The sequence below is a fragment of the Solanum dulcamara genome, chromosome 10, assembly GCF_947179165.1.
Source record: "Solanum dulcamara chromosome 10, daSolDulc1.2, whole genome shotgun sequence".
Lineage (NCBI taxonomy): Eukaryota > Viridiplantae > Streptophyta > Magnoliopsida > Solanales > Solanaceae > Solanum > Solanum dulcamara.
Window position 1 is genome coordinate 2281748 of NC_077246.1, and position 23323 is coordinate 2305070.

At 33.7% G+C, this 23323-nt stretch overlaps 2 protein-coding genes across 6 annotated transcripts; both read right to left on the reverse strand.

Annotated features, from left to right (window-relative positions):
• Positions 1-918: 918 nt before the first annotated feature.
• LOC129870197 (probable glycosyltransferase At3g42180) lies at positions 919-6969 on the reverse strand. Of its 5 annotated transcripts, none has more exons than XM_055944858.1 (5): positions 6787-6969; positions 4104-4998; positions 3876-4006; positions 2452-2800; positions 919-1937 (listed from the first exon to the last, which is right to left on the reverse strand). In XM_055944858.1, the coding sequence occupies exons 2-5, from the start codon at positions 4995-4997 to the stop codon at positions 1269-1271; spliced, it is 2043 nt and encodes a 680-aa protein (XP_055800833.1). In that variant the 5' UTR covers position 4998; positions 6787-6969; the 3' UTR covers positions 919-1268. The 5 variants fall into 5 exon arrangements, with proteins under 5 accessions (XP_055800833.1, XP_055800830.1, XP_055800828.1 ...); XM_055944855.1 differs by having other exon boundaries at positions 4104-5313; XM_055944853.1 differs by having other exon boundaries at positions 4104-6340.
• A 608-nt stretch (positions 6970-7577) lies between these two features.
• Positions 7578-14328, reverse strand: LOC129870198 (sugar transport protein 14-like). The gene is made up of 5 exons (XM_055944859.1): positions 14098-14328; positions 11641-11963; positions 9892-10129; positions 8921-9312; positions 7578-8134 (listed from the first exon to the last, which is right to left on the reverse strand). The coding sequence occupies exons 1-5, from the start codon at positions 14237-14239 to the stop codon at positions 7685-7687; spliced, it is 1545 nt and encodes a 514-aa protein (XP_055800834.1). The 5' UTR covers positions 14240-14328; the 3' UTR covers positions 7578-7684.
• Positions 14329-23323: the final 8995 nt, after the last annotated feature.

Sequence of the window (23323 nt, forward strand, 5' to 3'; positions counted from 1 at the left end):
CAAGCTATAATTTTTTTTTTTAAAATCTTGGATAGTTCAAGAATTTTTACTGCCAATGCTAAGAGATTTGTACATGTGGAAGAAGTCCATCGACCAAGATGTTGTAACCAACCATAGTACCACGAGTTGGATATTGGGCGGCGTGTAGTGACGGAGATAAGATTTTTAATTTTTAAAAAATAAAATATAGTTTAAAAAGTTAAACACATGATGAAGCTAATGAGATTTAGTGTAAAATCTATATAGACATCAAAAAATGTAATTTTTTAGCGAAGGAATATATCAAACTCTCATATTGGATAAGGATGGCTTCGCGACTGACAATATATTCATGATTTATAACCCATATTACCTATTTCTCTAACATAATTTATGAAGAAATTAAATAAGAAGGTTCATTTGAAATCCCTATATTCATCCCCAACTTAATATGTTCAAATCATGAATCAAAGTTATGGTGAAGTGTTAAATATTTCTTTATTCTTAATGACAAGTTTCAGGTTTTCTTGCCTTGGTGGGTATGGAGTCGCCCTTTTAATGAGCGTTCTACATTTTAAGTATTTTTTGACATAAATGCAGATATTGTGGGGCCCCAATATGAATAACGGATGCATTCATCTCTATCATTATCCTCTCATTTCACTTCATTACCTAATACAAGCCCACATAATATTGATTTGGTTTGGATCCTTGTACCAAACTTACCCTAGCCCAGACATTTTGGGCTATGTTATGGGTGGGTGGGGCTACATGATTTTAGTAATGTTGTTGTGATAGGTAGAAATGACACTTTTCAAACTTGGACCAGTAATCTGAAGTTCGAAAGTAGCCAAAACTCGTCAGAAGTTATTTCATCTCTCGTGAAAAAGACATAAAACTACAGAAATTATTTCATCTCTCGTAAAAAAGACATAAAACTAATAGCAAAATCACCTATCTTTAATGGAACAAAAGTTTAAGTCCATATTTTTACTTCAAGCAGATTATGGTACAACTTCATGCAAAAAAAACAACAAAAAACTGCTGTACAATATACAAGGGAACAGTTCCTCTCCAAAGCTCATCTTTTTGGAGGCTAGGAAACCTATGTGGCTCGACTCTCCAAAAATACTGTTGCACGCATATTAAATCCTCTAAAAATGCACTTACTTTTGGAGGATCCAATACAGACCTGATGACATTTTAAAAGTGCCAGAGCATCATAGTAGGAAAACAATTGTAACCATAATGTATTCAAACTTGTGAATCACATGCATCTGGAGAAACTTTCATCTCGCTTTCGTTTGAAAAACTCTATTGTACCAAATTGAATGAAGAGTCATATGAAACAAGTCGTATTTTACCGGCTTTGAGTGCCAAAGGAAATGGCGCTGAACCTTCCTGACAGCTAGTTGCATATCGAGATACTTCTTTTCCGGTATGGAGAGAAGTATGCTTTTCAAGTTCGGAATATCCTTCTCAGCTAGGATTAACGAGAATGCATCCCAATTCAAGACTCCGAAAAAGGGAGGCACGAAATTATCTGATATGATCACTGGCACACATTCGTAAAATATGGCTTCTACTACTCTCGGGCTGTTGACTTCATATCCCTTTGGGCAGATGCAGAATTTACTGCTCTTCATATGCTGGATATAGTTCATTTTGCTAGCAACGCCACTTGGCATTGGACCGAAGATCTCCATATTGGGATCTTTGTCCATCCAATGCTCGAGCAAGATTGGACGCAAGTATCCATGCATATTCCCAGCATAGAATGCAAGAACTTTCCTTTGAGACGGTGACTTTCCTCCGAGATCTCTTAGAGGATTTCTAGCAGACCGGACATATGTTTCCGGAAGGGACACATCCCTTCCTATTTTGAAGCCTAAGGTTATGTCAGCGTTGCAGAGGGCCTTGATACAGTGCTCCATGTGATGCCTCGTTTCATACGGAGCCTGTGATAAAATAAGATTATAAGAACAAATGTTGAACGAGTGGTATAATGTCTGGTAACTTGAAAATCACATACAAAAAGGTGGGCGTAAGAGATATATAAAACACCATCATACCCAAATTTTATACACTCCTATTTCAATTTGTTTATCTTACTTTCCTTTTTAGTCCGTTTTAGAAAAAAATGTCTCTGTAGTCCTTTTTGACAACTTTTAAGTCCAATTTTCCACATGGCATGTTTAAGGCCATAAGATTAAAATCTTCTTTACTTTCGTAAACTTTGTGCTAAGTCAAAACTATACAAACAAATTGAAATGGAGGGAGTATTGCTTTTCGATAATCTTTCAATAAGAACTTGCTAGCAGTTCTCTCTAACTGCCAATCTTACCAACAATATCTCAAGGCAAGATTTCCCTTAAAACGCTAGAAACTCATTTATCGAACCATAAAAGCATAGTGGATAACATGAAATGCATGAAGCTAAGAAAAGAAAAAGGGATGAAACAGTAACATTACCCAGTCATGGCATGCAACGAGAAAATGATCAGCCCCACCGGTTCTGTTCCAGAAACGGTATTTTGCTGCAATCTTCTCTGAGTATTCCTTCAAATACTGGCGTAGATTTGTTCGATTATGAGAATTACGAACGTATAGAGAATGCTCCAGCATCCTTGAACTAAAGGGCAGGTAGAACAAGTGAGCTTTTCGGGGATCCTTCACAACAAACTTATTGTTTCCCTCCATTAGTTTCATGAACCATCCCTCGGATGCATACAATCCTTTCATTATTGGTTGATGAAAAATGGGCTTCTCCCCTTCCTTGTAGACATAAACTTTGAGAATCCGCTCCATGAGTTCATAACTCCTGCAAATTCAAGGAGGTGTAAGTTAAAAATAAAAATAGCAGAAAATTCCTGTCCAGATTTGCTTACTAACAAAGCAACAAACCCAGTGTAATCCCACAAGTGAAGTATGGGGAGGGTACAGTCTATACAAACCTTACCCTCTACCTTTGACATAGTAGAGAGATTGTTTCCGAAAAACCCTCGGCTGAACAAACAGTGAAAAAAGGCAATAGCAACAAACAAAAACAACAACAAGATAACCAGATATCGAAGCGAAACAACAAGTAATGATAGAAATCTAAAACTAAGGGAAAGAAACGAATAATACTCAACTTTGGGAAAAGGGGAATGATTACTAACTACTATTCGACCCTAATCCTCAACCTTCACACCCTCCTATGAAGGGTCATATCCTAGGTGAGCACAAATAATAAATTTTCTATCTGTCAAATCTGTAGCACCATGAATAGTACCAATAGGCTCAAATTGATCTCTAGACAGAAAAATGCATTAGTGTTTTCAAATTAGTCAAGATTATTGTTAAGAGAGAACTGCACAGAAACTGACACGTGATTTTGAAAGATTTGAACCACTTATACGCATGAATAAGTCAAATTTCGGATTACGGGGAGGAACGAAAACAATCTTCGCACTACTTTATTTTCTCTAAGCATTTTATGTAAAATGATGCTCATAATCTGTTCACAAAAAAATAGAAACAAAGTATATGTTTACACACTGTATGCTCAACTGGATAATTGAAGCTTTTTTACTCTCTTTCTACTCTAGCTTTACAAGTTTTATCTACAAGGATTCTAGATTATACCGCAAGAGAAAACTAATGTAGAAAATATCAGCTTGTTACTCTCTCCGTTTCAATAATGTGACTTAGTTTGACTAGGAATGGAATTTAAGAAAGCTAAAGATGTGTATATGAACCAAATGCCCTATAAATCTTCTGGTCTTAAATATGTCATGTAGGATGTTGGATTTATGGAGTTACTAAATTAGAAAATGACATTCTTTTAGAAACATATTAAAAAGGAAAGTAAGATACATAAATTGAAACTGAGGGAATACTAAACAGCTACAAACCTTTTGAACATGGACAAGTTTCGAAAGGCGGGAGCATAAAGTTCTCGATCATTCCTCAGAAGTGGAGCCTTCTCAATCTGTAACCTAGCAGACAGAATTTCCTGGTCACGTTCCGAGGACCACCTAGGTCTCTGCAATCCAATTTAAACAAAATTGAGGACAGTTAATTCCATCAACACTCAACAGTACACGGAAGCAACAACTTTGAGCAGGAGAAGAAAAGCATACCATAGCACGTGAACGAGCACGATGCCTAACGAGTAACCTTTCCATCTGAGAGATTGAAGTTACTGTTTTTGGCGGCAACATGCATCTCATCTTCTTTTTGACTGTACTATTCATCATCATAAGCCCATTGCTTGAGACAGTGGTATCACTTTGCACCAACGAATGATTTCCATGATTTTGGAGAAGTTGAGTCAAATCTCCTGTTGGATACCTAGTAGTACGAATGAAGTTTATTTCATCTATGGTAACCAACGGCAAGTGATCTAGATGGTTTGAAGCAACCACAGACGACGAGTTAGTCACACTTGCAGCTTTAGTATCATTAAGCACACTATTTTGATTTGCATCTAACTCAGAGTCTGCTGAAAGTTCACCATTTGGTTTTACAACCTGCTCTAAAGAAAGGTCCCGTCTAGATTCATCGTTCTTCTGCATTGTAGTTTCCTCGTCCACGTCCACCACATCATCAAATAGATTATCATTCTCAATAGTTGCATCTTCAACAAAATCAGAGTCATTTTCCAGGGATTTGCCAACTGGATGATTGGTAGGAGGTTTTACCTCATCCTTCTCATTTATGCTCTCGTCGATTTCACCATTGTCCACAGTTTTCAAGCGATGAGCCAACATATGTACATCATCAAAGCTTGAAAGCTTTCCTGAAAGGCTTTCACCAATCTTTGCAGATTCAACGACAGAAGATTCTTTACTCGACAAACTTATCTTTTCAGGTAGCAGAATATTGCTCTCATATAACAGAGAATGAAGAGCATTTCCATACGGAAGCATCAAGGTCTGACAAAATAAATGAGTCACAGCCACCAAAACCACTACCAAAATCCATTTCCTTTTATCAATTTGACGCAGATACTGAAACTCCGAGCTGTACTTCATTCTAAAAGTTCACCTCAAAATCAATAACTCTTATATAAGTTAGGCCAATTTTCCCAAGCAACAAGTGCAAATAATATGGTCTGTTATATTACAAAAATAAATAAATTAAAAATTATGCATTTTGAATCAGAATTGTGATAGGATCAATAGAACCTATTCACATTTAATCAGACGTCTTGAATTCAAATTCTGAATATAAACGAATTCCCATTAAAAAGTGTTTTCTCTTTAAATGGTCAAATCCAAATTTTAATTATAATTTGATGGATTCACAACTCTGCCATCATAGCAATTCAAGAATCTGCTTCACGATTTCCTGCATAAAAATCGATAATTCGTAAAAATTCTTACTTGTTAATATTTATCGACACACAGAGAAGTACTTGAAAATCTAAAGCAGAAGGACGTTTTGGCCGCCCCTACTGCCTTCCACTCAAACTATACCTATTGAAACGATTTGAAAATTTTATATATTTCTTGAAAAGATTAAAGGTTATAAAACTAGAGGCAAAGTATCCCATTTATCACTACATAAACATAAACAACAACTACGCCTCGGTCTCAAACAAGTTGCAGTCAACTCAGCAATATGAACACTGACCATGTTTCCCATTTAAATTCTATCTCTGGCCAACATTATACAAGAAAATGAGAAGTACTAGAAGTTCTCTATATTTTCTACCGGCATAAGAATCTCAATTGGAGCTAAAAGAACTCTTAGATAGATAGAATCTAAAATGAAAAGTATTGATCATGATTAAAAGATATATACTCCTAACTAACTGGTATCGCCTACATAAACTAGATTTTGAAAAATATGTGTTTACACTTGTAATAAAGGAATACTCTACACCCATGGACTCGAAATTCCGAATCCACTAGTCAAACATGTAATGAAATTGAACTATCTACTCTGTAGAAGAGCTTGAATAAGCTCTCAATGTATAATCTTAAGCTTCAAATTCAAACCCCAAGAACCAAAACTACAACTAGGTATCACTAAAATGAGCATTAAAGTTACTAAAAACAACAAAAGAAGCTAAAATATGATCAACTCAAGCACAATATTTACCTTCAAATCAAGCTCCAAGAACCAAAACAACAAGTGGGTATCTCTTAAATCTGAACATAAAAGTTACTTAAAGTAAAAAAGAAATTGAATTTTGATCAAGCACAATCTTTAGCATCAAATTCAAACTCCAACAACCAAAACAACAAGAGGGTATCTCTAAAATGGGCATAAATGTTACTAAAAGCAAGAAAAGAACTTAACTTTGATCACCTCAAGCACAATCTTTAGCTTCAATTCAAGCACCAAGAACCAAAACACCAACTGGGTATCTCTACAATGGGCATAAATGTTACTAAAAGCAAGAAAAGAACTTAACTTTGATCACCTCAAACACAATCTTTGGCTCCAAATTCAAGCTCCAAGAACCAAAACAACAAGAGGGTGTCTCTAAAATGGGCATAAAAGTACTAAAAGCAAGAAAAGAACTTAACTTTGATCACCTCAAGCACAATCTTTGGCTCCAAATTCAAGCTCCAAGAACCAAAACAACAAGAGGGTGTCTCTAAAATGGGCATAAAAGTAACTAAAAGCAAGAAAAGAACTTAACTTTGATCACCTCAAGCACAATCTTTAGCTTCAAATTTAAGTTCAATGAGCCAAACAAACAATAGGGTATCTCTAAAAAGCTAAAAAGGAACACAATTTTGATAAACTCATGCATTCTTGAAAACAAACTCGACCATTTTCTACAAGAAGAATGATGAAATGAAGCATTACCCAGGAAAAAATCAAGAATTGAAAGTGAAGCTCAGCAGCAGCAGTCGGTAGCAGCCACAAACTCTCAAGTAAAAAAGAGGCAAATTTAGAGTAATAATTTGAAGTAGTTGAAAAGGTCTCATTTTTAAAGTTTATTGGATAAAAGTACAAAAATCGATTAGTTTTCTGAAATTTCGTAAATCAAAGCTAGTGTTTTGTAGTATATCACAATGGAACAAGGGTCAAAGAGTATATAGTTTTCTTTTATTACATATATATATAAAAAGACTATCTCTGTGGGGCAGCTATTATTGTTTGTCCAGTATTTTTTTCATGTTTTATTAGAAATTTTCCATTCAATTCAATTTAATCCATGTGAATAAAATTATTTTTGAGAGAATGCTTAATTCCTGGAACAAATTTTTTTGAAATATATTCGAATTAGTGAAGTTCAAAATAAATATTTGACACGTATAAAAAAATTAATTAAAAATACAATTGAGCTATATAGAAATTTTTCTCCACCCCAAATTATTTGTTGCTTTTGTTTCTCCATATTAATAGTGAATTTACACACAATTAGTGATGAATAATGCTTCACTTATCACCTTCAATGTGTATATATATATTATGTCGTTGCGTTAGGATCAACATGTGTGCAACTCGACTATTCCACCTAAGTATTTACCACCTAAATTATGTTATTCACTTCTCAATCACAGGCTATTGATAGAAAAAAATCATATCAGGATAAACATTTAAGCAACTCTATAGGAATCAGAAGAGAAAGATAAAAGTATCCACTCAATTAATATTGGAAAAAAAAGAAGACTTTATTAAAAAGGCATCCAAAGTGCATTACATGTACTTGTAGAAAAGATGCAACAAACAAAATCAAAATGATGCTTAAAAGCACTCTTTAAACTTTCTCTTCATTCTTCAATTCAATTCCATTCACCTCTGGTGAGCAATACCTTTTCCAAAACCAATGTTTTTCCCATAGCAAATAAATCTCCTCAATTGGAACTTGCTTTGTTTCAGGCAATAGAAAGTATATGAATACACTCATGATCATAATAAATCCAGAAAATACCAAAAATACGCCATATTTGAGGTGACATAATGACACCAAGAAGCATTGCGCGATTAGCGTTGTGAAGATCATGTTGACACAAACAACCATACTTTGTCCTGCTGATCTTGTTTCTAAAGGGAAAATTTCACTTGGAACTAGCCAACCTAGAGGACCCCATGATCTTCCATAAGCAAGAACAAATATGCATATTATGATTACTAGGAATATGCCAATTCCTTTTGGGAGTACTACACCTTGTCCAAACTTCAATGCTAGAGTGATGGCAACTGCTACCTGTTTGATAAAAAAAATTCTAGTAAAAACATGTACTATAGTGAAAAATTAAGAGAGGGAGAGTTGAAATTTATAGTAATGTTGATTGGGGCAAGTTGGTAGAAAATGGGAGATCAACTTCAGGATGAGAAAAGAATGATGAGGAAAGCACCTTGATGGAGATTTTTAAAAAGGGTCAACATAATGATTCGTAGGCGTATGGCCAATATTTGGTTGAAGTTGAAGTCGAAGTTGAAAAAGAACATTAAATGTGGGCACGGATTTCTCTTGAAAAAAGGTTGAAGTTTTGTGAGCGAAGACATTATATCACTTAAAAACATATCATACAAGTTTTTCAATATTGCACCAGTACTTAAAATACTAAAGTTCAGTAGAAAACGTGAGATCGACCTCAGGATGAGAAAAGAAGGCCAAACAAAGCACCTTGGTGAAATATCATACAAGTATTTCAACAAATTTTCGTTGAAAGATGAAAAAGAGTATTGAAGTTGAAGTTGAGAAAAAGATATTTGGATGTTGAAGTTCACTTAGAAATAAAACGTTGGAAATTTTGCGAGGGAAAACCATTACTTCACTTGAAATACTTTTCAAACAAGTTTTTCAACATGTAACCGGTACCTCGAATGCTAAGGTTCAGTATTTACAAATACTGACACCCAAATCAATATTTGCAAATACTGAACTTAACAAACATCAATTTCTTTACACTAACACCGTTTTTAACCTGCATTATTTTTCAGGTTTCTAATTAGATTGTCAGTGCACAGAAGTTAAACGAGAAATTACCATGACACATATCATCTCAACACCAGCTTCCAAGAAAAAAACTCTTCTACCAAACTTATCAACAAATGCCATTGAGATAAATGCACCGACAACAAGCGCGCCACCGGTGATAGCAGATGAATAGAGAGCAGCACCAGAGCCAAATCCTAAACTCTGGAAAATAACAGGGGAATAAAACAGAATAGAGTTCATGCCACTGAGTTGTTGAAATGCTGGAATTGCTAGAGCTCCAATCACCAATTGTGGTCTGTTCTTTCTTGACAGTAAGTTTCTGAATGGATGTTTTATAGCTCTTGCTGCATTACTTGCATCAATTAGATCAGCAAATTCTGCATCAACTCTTGTTGTCCCTCTAACTTTTTCCAACACTTTTCTTGCTTTCTCTAATTTGCCTGTTGAAAATATATTTCAAGTCAAAGTACTAAGTAAGTGACATAGCGGGATTTTCACTAAGGAAATTCAGAATATAAAGAAGTAACACATACGAAGAAGTTAAAGAGGATTCAGTATCCACTACATATATATAAAAGAATTTGACCTTTGTCCATTCAGTTTAATTTTCCGATGAAGGGGTTCGCCTCCTAGTACGGAGGCTTCAGGAAGAAGATACTTATCCGTACCCCTTTATTAGTAAGGAGCCATGGTGGAGCAGAATTTTCAGTAAGGGAATTCTAAATATAAAAAAACAGACATATTTTCAAGTCAAGAGGATTTAATATCTACTATGTATATACAATATAATTTTCTAGCGATTGATACTGTGAAAAAATTTACATCATCATGTCAACTTAATCGATTATAGCAAATTATTTTTTTTATTTTTCAAGTTAACATATTAGGATTGCTATGAAGATTTAACATATGATATTTATAAAATGATACTACCTCTGTCCCAATTTATATGATGCTTGGCACAAAATTTAAGAAAGAAAAGCAGATTCTTGAAATTTGTTGTCTAAAACAAACGTTACCTTGTTCTACGAGACTATTTGGCGTTTCAGGAAGGAAAAGTCCACCAACAAACATGAGTACAGCAGGAATTGTTGCTATACCAAGAGATAATCTCCATCCCCATGGATGGATTTTATCAGTTGCATAGTTGACAAAATTGGCTATTAATACTCCTAAACAAGTTGAGAGTTGAAACAATTGGTTTACTGCTCCTCTTACTTTTGCAGGTGCCATTTCTGATAGATATAATGGGACTGCCTGTAATATTTGGTAAACAAAAAAACAACATAATAAAATGTGATTGAATTGACTCAACAGGTTGAACTCGAAATGACTCATTAAACTACTTAAAAAATTGTATTGGATCGTGACAAAATCAACTCATTTTTTAGTAACTCGTCTAACTTGCTCAAGTTATGACATGTTTATTGAATTGATCAACAGGTTGAACTCAAAATGACTCATTAAATTATTTAAGATTGTATGGGATAGTCATTTTTCGAACTGATTTTTGAAAAATAATCAGTGTTTTTAAAAATTGGTTGAATAATGTGAGTTATGTTACATGGATCGTGACAAAATCAACTCATTTTTTTTAGTAATTTATATAACTTGCTCAAGTTTAAACGTGTCCAGTTATGACATGTTTATTGAATTGACTCAACTAGTTGAACTTGAAAGGACTCATTAATTTTTGTAAAATTTATACGGGTTAGTCACTTTTCTAAAAAGTAGATAGTATTTCACAATTCGCTAAATATAGACAATTTTGATGCGGAAACACCATGATAATCTCATGGACTTCGAACTTAAACAAGTGAAAAATCCATGATCCTGTCATGCGGAAATACTATGACATTGTCATGGATTTTGAACTTTAAAAAGTGAAAAATCCAGGATACTATCATGATTTTGATACAGAAACACTACGATAGTGTCATGAATTTTGAACTAAAACAAGTGAAAAATATAGGATACTATCACCATTTTGATGCGAAAATACTATGACATTGTCATGGATTATGAGCTTAAACAACAATAACAACATACCCAGTGGGATCCCACAAGTGGAGTCTGGGGAGGGTAGGGTGTACGGAAGCCTTACTTCTACCTTATAAAGATAGAGAGGCTATTTTCGAAAGAGCTCGACGCCAGGATGATAAAAAGCTTAACACCTCTCATTCTTATTACTTTTTCAATATGAAAACGAAAAAAAAACCTCAGCTCAAAAGATACATTTTCAGGTATAAGTAAAAATAAATAAGTAAATAAATACATAAGTAAAATAAATAAATACATACATATATATATATATATATTATATATATATATATATATATATAGGGAGAGATAGAGAGAGCATATTGATAAAAAAAAAAAGATGCAATGGAATATGGTAATCAAAACAAAACAAAACATTGCAACTCTAATGGCACGCCTGGACCTACGACCACCCTAAATCGACAAATGGCAAGATATCATTTTACCTCTACTAGAATTCTAGCCTAATTCGCGACCTCCACTCTTTTCTTTTCTACCTATGAGGTTAAAGCAAGTGAAAAATCTAGAATATTGTCATGTATATATAAAATCCTTAATTTACCTATCTTGATTCAAGGAAACTTTGGACCGGATGAGTCATGACTCATATGTTCATTCTAACATGCTTCAGTTGAACATCATTTGTCACCTAAAAATTTATTTTTTTAAGACATTATATATTAAATTTTGAACATCTTTAACGAAATTATGAGTAAGTTCCGACTTACCTGGTTGCTAAACCCAATGCCAATGCCAAGAAGACATCGACCAATGATGAGCACAGCAATGTTTTTAGCAGCAGCATTAAGGACAGCTCCCAAAAAGAAACTAACAGCACCACATAGAATACTGGCTTTTCTACCTTTATTCCTAGTAACATGTGATACACCAAATGTTGAAATTAGTGCAGCAATATACAAAGATGATGTGAACAATGTAAGTATTTGATTGTCATATTTGCAATAATCTGTTTCTTCTAGATGTTCTTGTTTCCTTTTGTACACTTTTGGGAAAAATATCTTCAAGAAATCATCCATCGAACTCACACCACCTGGAAAAAAAAAAGAACTTTAGAGGGTCGTGTCATTGGAAAAAGGGGAAGAAAGATTGGCCACATAAAGACAAAACATACAAAAAAAAAGTCAAAATTCAGTATGAAACTCAAAATAGGCATTTTTGGCACTTGGCAAAATCATTACGTAGAATAACAACGACAAGTCAATAACATATTCACAGTAATCACGCAAGCGAGGTATGAAGAGAATAGTGTATATGCAGATCTTATCTTTATATTTAGAGGTAGAAAAATTATTTTCGATAAATTTTAGCTTCAAGTAAAAACATTATAAAGCAGTTTGAGAAAAAAAATAAAGGTGAAGAAGTCAAGACAAAATACTGAAAAAACCATGAAAGAGCATACTTAAGAATGAGAATTAACCACAACAAAATAATATGATAATCGAAGTACAAGAAACATAAAATAGTAACAGAGATGGAATAATAAGAAACTCACAGAGTAATAGTGCTACGACTACTAGTATGGAAGAATAAGCTATACAACTCTTAACTACTTAATTAAACTCCATAACCTCATATCTAAGATTATGTGTAAGTTGAAACTGCATCATGTCATGTCTGATCACTAAGTATAATGACAGAATGTTTCTTATAATTTTTTAGAAACTATTTTAGATGGACTAATTAAAGGAGAAAAATGTAAGTAAAGAAAGTCATTTTTCCCTTTTCCTAATTTTGTGTTGAAAAATTTTGGGTGCGTTTGATACGAAGGAAAATGTTTTTCATGGAAAATAAGTTGGTTTCTGACTTATTTCTCATGTTTGGTTGGTGAGTGGAAAATATTTTCTAGTGTATGATTCGTAAATGAAAAATATTTTTTAGAAAATATATTTTATATAATCTGATCCTGATACCCGACCCCGACCTCGACCCCACCTCGACCCTCGAACCCGACTCCGACACCGACCCCGACACCACTCGAGACTCAACCTCAACACTCGATCTCGACTCCTGACCCATGATCCGACACCCGATCCTAAAATGAGATTTGGCCTCGACCTCAATTCGAGACTCAATCCAGACCTCGACCAGAGACCCCGACCCCCACCTTGACACCTGACCCGAGACCCAACCCCGACCTCAACCCGAGTCTCGACCCCAATACCCAACCCCAACATCCAAACCCGACCCCAACACCCAACCCGACCCCGACGCGAGACCCAAAACCTGACTCCGACCTCCGACTCGAGACCCAAGACCCGAGACCCTAACCTCGACCTGAGACCTGATCCCGACCTCGATCCAAGACCTCGACCCCGATTCTAACACTCAATTCGAGATCCGATCCCAATTCGAGACTCGACCTTGATCCTAACACGCAACCGCGATCCTGACACCCAACCCGAGACTCCACTTTGACTTGAGACTCGACATCAGCACTCAACTTTCGACTCCTAACTCCATACTCGAGATCCAATCCCGACACTCGATCCAAAATTCCATCTCTAATCCTAACGAGATTCGACCCCAACTCAATTTAGAACTTGAGAGTTGGGTCTCGAATTGAGAATCAGGAGTCGGATCTAGGATTTATATTGTAAATCGATATCCGAGACTTAAGTTAGAATGGAAAGTTGAGGTATGAGGTTCAAAATGGTTTTGGAAAATATTTTCCTTACTTTTTTAAGGGAAGTCATTTTCCTTACTTTTTAAAGTGAAGTCATTTTCCTTTTTATTTGAGGAAAATAAGTTGATTTGAAAAAATATTTTCCAAAACATTTAAACCAACCAAACATGAGAAAATTGAAAAACATTTTCCTTCCTACCAAACACACCCTTAGATTTGCCAGAAGATTGAACTTGTTTTTATTGAAAAATTTGTCTTCCTTCAAACCAAACACAAGATTATCTAAATCTTCCTTTTAACTAGTCACATTCATACAATAAATTGATTTGTTTTTTTCTTTCTTAATGGTTAAACTCATACAGCTTAGATCTTAGATCGACCTCTGACACTGTTCATGTATATATATTATATGTTAGATCTCTTTGACTTCTTCCTTGTTTATTTTTTTTACTCTGACTGACACATACTCAGAACAAATGTATCTAATATAAAAAGATAAAGAATTATATATATATTAATAGTTAAATAACAAAGTACTTACCAGAGACACCAAGATCATAACCAAAAAGAGAACCTCCAATGGCAGCAACAATACAAGAACAGACAAAATAACTAGTAATTTTATACTCATAAAGATGAGCTCTTGCTCCTCTACTTTTATCGTCAAATCCACCACCAGCCATTTTTAATTTCTTAATTCACCTAATTACAAATTCTAAAAACTAATTAGAAATTTTGAAGAAAAAAAAGGAATGTAGAAAGAGATTTATATTGAGAAGAAAAGTTGTTATTTATGCATGTTTTAAGGCGATTTAAAACAGACATAGGATAATATTACTCATCCTAACAAAAGAAAGAAAAAAAGTTGCCTTTTAAATCGACTGTTAGACAATTTGAAGTGAGTAAAAGTCTTCTTATTTTTTCATTAAATGAGAATCTGGTAAGATTTAGAAAAATCAAAATAAATGGAAAGGAGTTAAACAAATGGGTTAATAGCACTTTTAGTCTTTTAGTTATTATTGATAAATATCTAAAAAAAAATTAGTAAAAAGATATCTTTTCTAATCTTCAGTTAATTGAAATGTGCACTTGATCCCTTAATCAACCATGTGTGATGTTAAATTTGTGTTGTTACTCCATATTTGATAGTAATATAATTTCAAATATAATATATTTTCTGCATGTTTTATTTAATTAAAAATTAAATATGTTGAGTCATATATAACATGAAAGACTGAAATTATAATTTACCTCCTAAACAATTATATAGAGTTTAAGTTATATGCACTGACGACATTAAAATATATTGTATTTACACAATCATTAATAAGTAAAGCTTTTGATAAACATTAATTAACATTTATGTAAAAATAATAACGAACTTGCTATCACAGGATAAAATTCACTAATAGTATTAAAAAAAAAGTATATTGCTAATATGGACATTGTAAAAAAAAATTGCACTACCAAAGTACCAATGCCATTTTACCTTTAATATATGTTCGTTACTATATTATTTTCATCAAATTATTAATTAAAAAAAACTTATGATTAACCTAAAATAATTTCAAGACCCGGTCAAGGATTTGAAAATTTTCTTGAATGGATTTCTCTGAGCATAAAATAGAGTGTTTAGTTAAATATTCGTTGGCGTAAGAATATTTGTCTAAACTATGCTTTATGTCCATTTCAAAATTTTACTTAATTTAACTCTATATTAACAGAAACAATAATGATGAATTTGAAAGAAAAGAATATTATTTAGTGTTTCTTTCTTTCCTAAAATGTCGTATATAATTTCAAACCAAAGACAACCAACCATAAGTCAAAACTTGTAATATTTCCTATGGTTCTTTTATTAGCCTTATGTTAATTTTTTCCCCTTTTTACTTATTTATTTTAGCAAATTAATTTTATTATTATTTTATTTTAATATTAATTACAAGTAACTACATAAATATTAGTAGTCAAATTTGGATTTTTAAAATATAGTTAGTAAGGGTAATTTAGTAAAAAAAACACTTAATAATAAATAGTAATAATTTAATAAAATTATCAAGTTAATAAAGAACCAGTAGAAATAAAACAAAAAGTATAATTAGGTAGGTAAGAGAGTAATTTATACTCCATATGTCTTATTATGTGACAACATTTAGTACTTGGTATAGACGTTGAGAATACTAATTTGACTTGTGCATTATAAATTTGAGTAGGTGGGCTGATCGAAAATGAGTTAAATAAAAATGAATGAAATATTTAAACAGTATATAATATTTAATTGGAATGTAACAATTTTCCACGATGCAATGTGTGATAAATCTACTAATAAAGTTGTTGGAGCAAATACTGGTAGAATTATAGTAGTTGATACATGTATGAAAAAATAAAATGGTTGAAAGATTATAATAGTTGAATATAGAAAAATAATATTTTTTTAAACCACTAAACATGTTGGATTAAAGAAGGATAAGAATATAATGTTGATTCATATTAGACTTACAAATTCTAACATAATACTTATGGAATGTTTATCTTATACTAACAAAGATTTTAAGTTTCTATTAAATTCATGTATCGCAAGACTATTTTTTGAGGGCGCTTCTAATAAAAATAATTCAAAATCAGAAAACTCGAACCTAAGACATCTGATTGGGGGTGGAGAAATCTCAATTATTCCATCACAACCTATATTGATAATTTATACTCAGTTAAATATCAAAATACATACTTATTTTATCGTACCAAATATTTACATTCAACAATTGCTAATCGGTGAATGCAAGATCGATATTTACCTTTTATATACAAGTTTATTACTTAACCATGATTAACTGATATGTATTTTTATCTTATTTTTAGTTGACTAAAGCTGAAACGATTAGTTGGATCATCCTCTGGATTATCTAAAGTTGCAAAATTTATGTTTTAATGAGATTCATTTATTTCCTTTTTATATAGTTATTGAAAAAACAATTCATTCATTCCCTTTATTTGCTTCCAACCAATAACTATCTTGTAGGTTGTAACTAAAATTTTTTTTTGATTTATTATGATTTTTATATAGCTTGAATTTATAAATGGATTAATTACTCCATAATTTTTGAGTCATCGATCGAAGTTTAATATGTTTTAAATATAATTATAAATTAGAAAAATTTTAATGGGAGAATAACTTTCGGAAAGAACAACTCCAACATACAAGAATGAAATTCAAAACTCTGACAAGTGAAAAGAAAGTAGAAGTGAGGCTTGTCACACAAATTATTCTCAAGAGAGAAAGTTTGAAGTATCTTGGGTCCGTAATTCAGGAAAGTGGGGATACCGACGATGATGTCACACATCGCATTAGAGCAACATGGATTAAATGGAGGCTTGCCTCTAGAGTCTTGTATGATAACAAAGTACCACCCAAATTAAAAGGTAAGTTCTACAGAGTGGTGTTTAGATCGTCTTTATTATATGAGGTGGAGTGCTGGCCATTCAAGAACTCACATGTTTAGAAGATGCATGTTGCAAAGATGATAATGTTAAGATGAATGTGTAGGCATACTAGGAATGATAAGATTAAGAATGAAGTTATCCGAGAGAAGGTGAGAGCGGTCTTTGTGGCGTACAAGATGAAGGAGGCAACACCGAGATGGTTTGGACATGTGAAGAGGTGCGCAGAAGCCTTGAGGAGGTGCGAGAGGCTGATTGTAGGGGGTAAGCGGAGGAGTAGAGGTAGGCCAAAAAAGTATTCGGAATAGGTAATTAGACAAGACATGACACAACTTCATATTATCCGAGGACATGCGTCTAGATAGGAAGGAGTGGATGTCACGTAATAGAATAGAAAGTTAGTATATGGGTAGAGTATTGTCTTGTCTTGCTTTTGTTATCTATTGTCATATGTTATGTATTGTGTTTCGATTATTACACTATTTCACTACTGGTATCGTTTCTTTCTTGTAGGTTCTACACTGTTTTTCATATTAACTGATATACATTATTTATTATTTACTTGAGTTTGATGCACTTGAGCTAAGAGTCTTTCGGAAACAACCTCTCTACCTTCATGAGGTAATGATAAGGTTTTTGCATACCCTACTTTTTCTAGATTCTACTTAATGAGATTTCACTAAATGTGTAGTATTGTTGTTGACAAGTGGAAAGAGGTAATATAGGTGATACAATGTGAAAATAAGTATTCAGTATTAAAACTTTGAAATTCTAGCATATTATACTGGAATTTTTCCATCTTTTAGGTAAGGGTTTTGATGTTCAAATATTTCCACATTCAAGAATAATTAAATTGAATAGTTTTGAAAATGTAGCTAAAACGTAATAAACGATCCAAAAAGTAGCTATTTGTTCAATTTATCCCCTTCATATTAGCCCAATATTTAAAGGTTGTGTCTAAGTTCACAAACGAAGGATAGGCCCAAATCACATTTACTTCATACCCAAGCACAAATTACGTATTTGAAATATAGCAAATCCTCGCTATTATTTTATTTTATTTTTTGTAAAAGTCGGTGCTAATAACGTTATTTATGATTTTTTAAAATATAAATATCAGGTGCAAATAAGTTTTGAGGAAACCTCTCTCATCCACCTCTACACATATACATATATGTCTTGGGAGATTTTGATTTTGCTCGTAATACATGATTCAATACATTTAATCTGCAATTAATTAAAATATGTGCTTTTGGGGCCGTTATGTAGGGAATGTAGTATATTTGAACTATTTTTAGAAGTATATTACCCTTAAATATAGAGTAACGATAAAAGTTTAATAGAACACATCGACGATTAAATGGTAGAACAGTTAATAATTTTGAAAAAATTATGAATATTATAAGTAAAGGAATCAAAAGTGCATATTTCAATTTCAAAGTAATCGAGGTTTATATGCTTTGTCAAATATAAAAAAAAGTAAAATTTACAAAATTCAATAACCGAGGAACTAAAAATGCTATTAAACCTTTTGAAATTGTTGATTATTTAAGACATAGGTAATTAGCTAATAATGTTAAAACATATTTTTGCTGTATACGTATAAATATTTTGTGTTTTGCTTTCTCTGTTTCCATTTGATGATAACTCCCCCTTATGAAGGAAAAAAATGTAACTAAAAATATATGCTTCAAATTAATAAATAGAACCACTTGTCTTCTTAATTAAAAAACTGAAAAGTTCAATATGATTTCACAAGATCCAGTTTCATTGGAGTAACAAATTCTAATCAAAGAAAAACACCTTCAAATCAATCCTGTCTTTATAAATTATTTGGGTTCATTTAGTAATGAGATATCCAAATTCGAATTGATTCTTGATTCAAATAAGAAATTATTGTGTTCGCATCGATGATCCAATAAAAAGGCAAAGTACTGATATCTTTTTTCCCCTTATAAATGTCATATTTCGTCTGGTCCTTCCGGGTATCCACTAGCACTTTAGGCCCGAACAAAAAGAATTAGGATATAATTGTGTTACAACCTAATCCATCGGACCGTGCGGGCACCCACTCTATGACCTAAGTAGGAGAACTCTTTACCCCTTATATAAAACAACAACAACAACAACAAAAACCCAGTGAAATCCTACAACGTGGGGTCTGGGGAGGGTAAAGTCTACGCAGACCTGACTCCTACCAAGGTAGGATGGCTGTTTCTGAAAGACCCTCGGCAAATCATTGCGGAATTTATAGCAAACTTAAGTATTTAAAGCGAAAGATTTCTAATAAGTCTGTATTAAACCAGTTTATACAAATAATACTTAAACCCCCAAGGATACTAGTCTAAAACAGGTACAAGAGTTTCTAAGAAAATAATATAAATCTAGAACAGAAAAGGATCAAATATACCCTTGTACTATTGAAAATAGTTTAAATATACTCATCGTTATACTTGTGGGCTAAATATACCCCTCATGTTATCCTTTCGGTTCAAATATACCCTTCTCATAATACTTTGGTACAAATTCGCCCTTAATTTTAACGGAAGAACACTTGAAAAACTCAAAATTAAATAACTCATTCCCAATTTAAAATATAACCCTAAATCTTCATTTATTTTTTTCCTCAAAAGTTATTTATATTTTAAAAATAAAAAAGGTGAGATTGTCACTTCAGTAAAAAAAAAAATTAAGTTTAACGGGAGTTTACATTTTCGATTATCATGATTGTTTGATTACTAAAATGATTATATTATAATTTATATATTCAGTTTAATCAATATTTTGAATAACATTTGATAAATTTTGACACACTAACAGTGTATTCCTTGGCTAAAGGAATTCTGCATCTATATTTTATATCTTATTAATATAGCTTCATTAATAAGAGATGTTAGTAAGTTTTTAAAATTTTGTACCATTTTATGTCTTATCATTTTGTAAGAAAAAAAGACTCAAATTAGTACTTAGAAATTTCATGTATTAGTATTTAAATTTAAGCAACTCATTTTGTATTGTCATTTCTAAGATAAAAAACCCTCAAATTAATACTTGAAAAAATTATTTATTCCTTAAAAAATCAGATATTTAAAATTGAGAATTAGTTATTTAATTTTGAGTTTTTCAAGTATTCTTTCTTTAAAATTAGGGCAAATTTATATCAAAGTATCATGAGAGGGGTATATTTGAACCGAAAATATAACAGAGGTGGGATATTTAGCCCGAAAGCATAACGAGGGGTATATTTAATGTAGCACCCCGTGCTATCCTAAGCTAAACTAGGCTCGACGATGATGAAAAAAGTTGAGAAAAATGGACTGTACCAGTTGCTACGATGCAACCTACGACTTGTAGAAGATTCTACGAATCGTAGGATAGACTCGTAGGGTTGGTACTGTGAAGGAGGAATTTGATCAAGTGTGAAGAGCAGTTACGAGTCACCTTACGACTCGTAAGTATGTTGACGACTCATAAGAACGAGTTGTAGAGCCTTTGCCTAAAACTCTAAAAATACAAGACTCAGTACTTTTGTTACAAGTCAATAGGACGACCCACAGAGATGATTACGAGTCGTATACAACTCGTAGAAGCACCTAACGCTTAGTCAAATTTCAGTACTGGAAGGGCACTTCTACAAGGGAAATTGATGAGTCGTGGAAGCTCCCACGAGTCGTAGAAACAACCGTAGAGAAACCTCAGAGCCTCATTATTGTAGGCTTCTGAGAAACCTGCAGAACGAGTCAAGTCTACAACTTGTAGAGCCAAGTCGTAGACCATCATGTTTTCCATCCCAATTCCAAAATCGAAGAGGAAGACTCGTAGAAGTTTCTACATGTCGTACTTATGACTCATAGACGATCATATTTAGTTTTTAACGGAGGGTAGATTGGTGTCGGAGGGTCAGAGTCTAATTTTCTTGGATTCTTCTTTAGTAGAGTCCATAACGATCTAGGAAATGACTCAAATAGCCTCGGTGCAGCTTCTACGGTGTTAAGAGCATTTTACGGACGACGCAACAGAAATTAGGCAATTATGTCAGTTTTTCGTATATATTAGCCCACAGATTTTTTAGGTGTCAGGGGTCCCGGTCGAATTTTCTTAGATTCTTCTTTGGTAGCATCTATAACGACCTAAGGAGAGACTCTAGTAGCCCCGGTGCAACTTCTATGGCATTTAGGAGCATTTTAGGTGCGACACAATATGAATTAGGCGATTTGGTCAGTTTTTCATATGTGTTAGCCCACAGATTTTTTAGGTACCGGGGGTCCGGATAGAATTTTCTTGGCTTCTTCTTTAGTAGCGTCCAACGACCTAGGAATGACTCTAGTAGCCCCGGTGCGGCTTCTACGATTTTTAAGAGCATTATAGGGGTGACGCAATAGGAATTAGGTGATTTGGATAGTTTTCATGTGTGTTAGCCCACAATTTTTTTAGTGTTGGGGTTCGGGTTGAATTTTCTTGGATTTTTCTTTAGTAGCGTCCGTAACGACCTAGGAAACAACTTTAGTAGTCCAGTGCAGCTTCTACAGTGTTTAGGAGCATTTTAGGGGCGACACAATAGGAATTAAGCGATTTTATTAGTTTTTCGTGTGTGTTAGCGCATAGAATTTTTAGGTGTCGGGGGTCCGAATTGAATTTTCTCTAATTCTTCTTTAGTAGCATACATAACTACCTGAAAAACAACTCCAGTAGCCTCGGTATGGCTTCTACGGCGTTTAGGAGCATTTTAGGGGTGATGCAACAGGAATCAGACGATTTGGTCAGTTTTTCGTGTGTATTAGCCCATAGATTTTTTAGGTGCCGGGGTTCGGGTTAAATTTTCTGTGATTCTTTTTTTGTAGCGTCCATAATGACCTAGGCAATGACTCTAGTGCTCCAACGGAGCTTCTACGATATTTAGGAGTATCTTAGGGGCGATGTAACAAGAATTAGGTGATTTTGATAATTTTTCTTATTTGTTAGCCTCCGGATTTTTTAGGTGCTGGGGTTCAGGTTGAATTTTCTTAGATTTTTTTTATTAGCGTCCGTAACGACCTGGAAACAACTCCAGTATCCCCGGTATGGCTTCTGCGGTGTTTAGGAGCATTTGAGGGGTGTCACAATAGGAATTAAGCGATTCGGTCAGTTTTTCGTATGTGTTAGCCCACAATTTTTTTAGGTGCCAGGGGTCCAAGCGGAATTTTCTTTGATTCTTCCTTATTAGTGTGTGTAATGACCTGGAGAAAGACTCTAGTAACCCCGGTGTGGCTTCTATAGCATTTAAGAGCATTTTAGGGGCGACGCAACATGAATTAGGTTATTTTGTCAGTTTTACGTATGAGTTAGCCTACATATTTTTTAGGTGCATGGAGCCTGGCTTAATTTTTCTTGGGTTCTTATTTAATAGCATCCTTAAATACATAGGGTACGACTCTAGTAGCTCTAGTGCGGCTTCAATAACATTAAGGAGCATTTTAGAATCGATACAACAGGAATTAGGCGATTTGATCAGTTTTTCCTGTGTATTAGCTCATAGACTTTTAGTTGCTGGGGGTCAAGATCGAATTATATTTGATTCTTATATAGTAGCATCTGTAACGACCTGGGGATTGACTCTAGTAGCTCCAGGGCAGGTTATATGATTTTTAGGAGCATTTTAGAGGCGACGCTACAGGAATTAAGGGATTTGCTCAGTTATTCGTGTGTGTTAGCCCACAAATTTTTTAGTACGACTTCTACGGTGTTTAGGAGCATTTTAGGGACGACGCAAAAGGAGTTAGGCGATTTGGTTAGTTTTTCGGGTATGTTAGCCCATAAATTTTTTAGGTCTCCGGGGTTTGGCTCAAATTTTCTTAGATTCATCTTTAGTAGCGTCCGTAACCACATGTTATAAGACTCCAGTTGCGTCGGTATAGCTTCTACTATGTTTAGGAGTATTTTAGGGGTGACGCAACAGGAATTTAGAGGTTTGGTCAGTTTTTTTGTGTGTGTTAGCGCACGAATTTTTTAGGTATCAGGAGTCCGGGTCGAATTTTCTTGAAATTCTTCTTTAGTAGCATTGTAACAACCTGTAGAACGACTCTAGTTGCCTCAAGGCGGGTTCTACAGTATTTAGGAGCATTTTGGGGCAAACGTCTCAGGAATTAGATGATTTGGTTAATTTTTTTATGTTTGCCCACGAATTTTTTAGGTGCTGGGGGTTCGCGTCAAATTTTCTTGTATTCTTCTTTTGTAGCTTCCGCAACAGCCTAGGAAATTACTCTAGTAGCACACGTTCGGCTTCTACGGTGTTTAAGGGCATTTTAGGAGCGACGCAATAGGAATTAGGCGATTTGGTCAGTTTTTCGTGT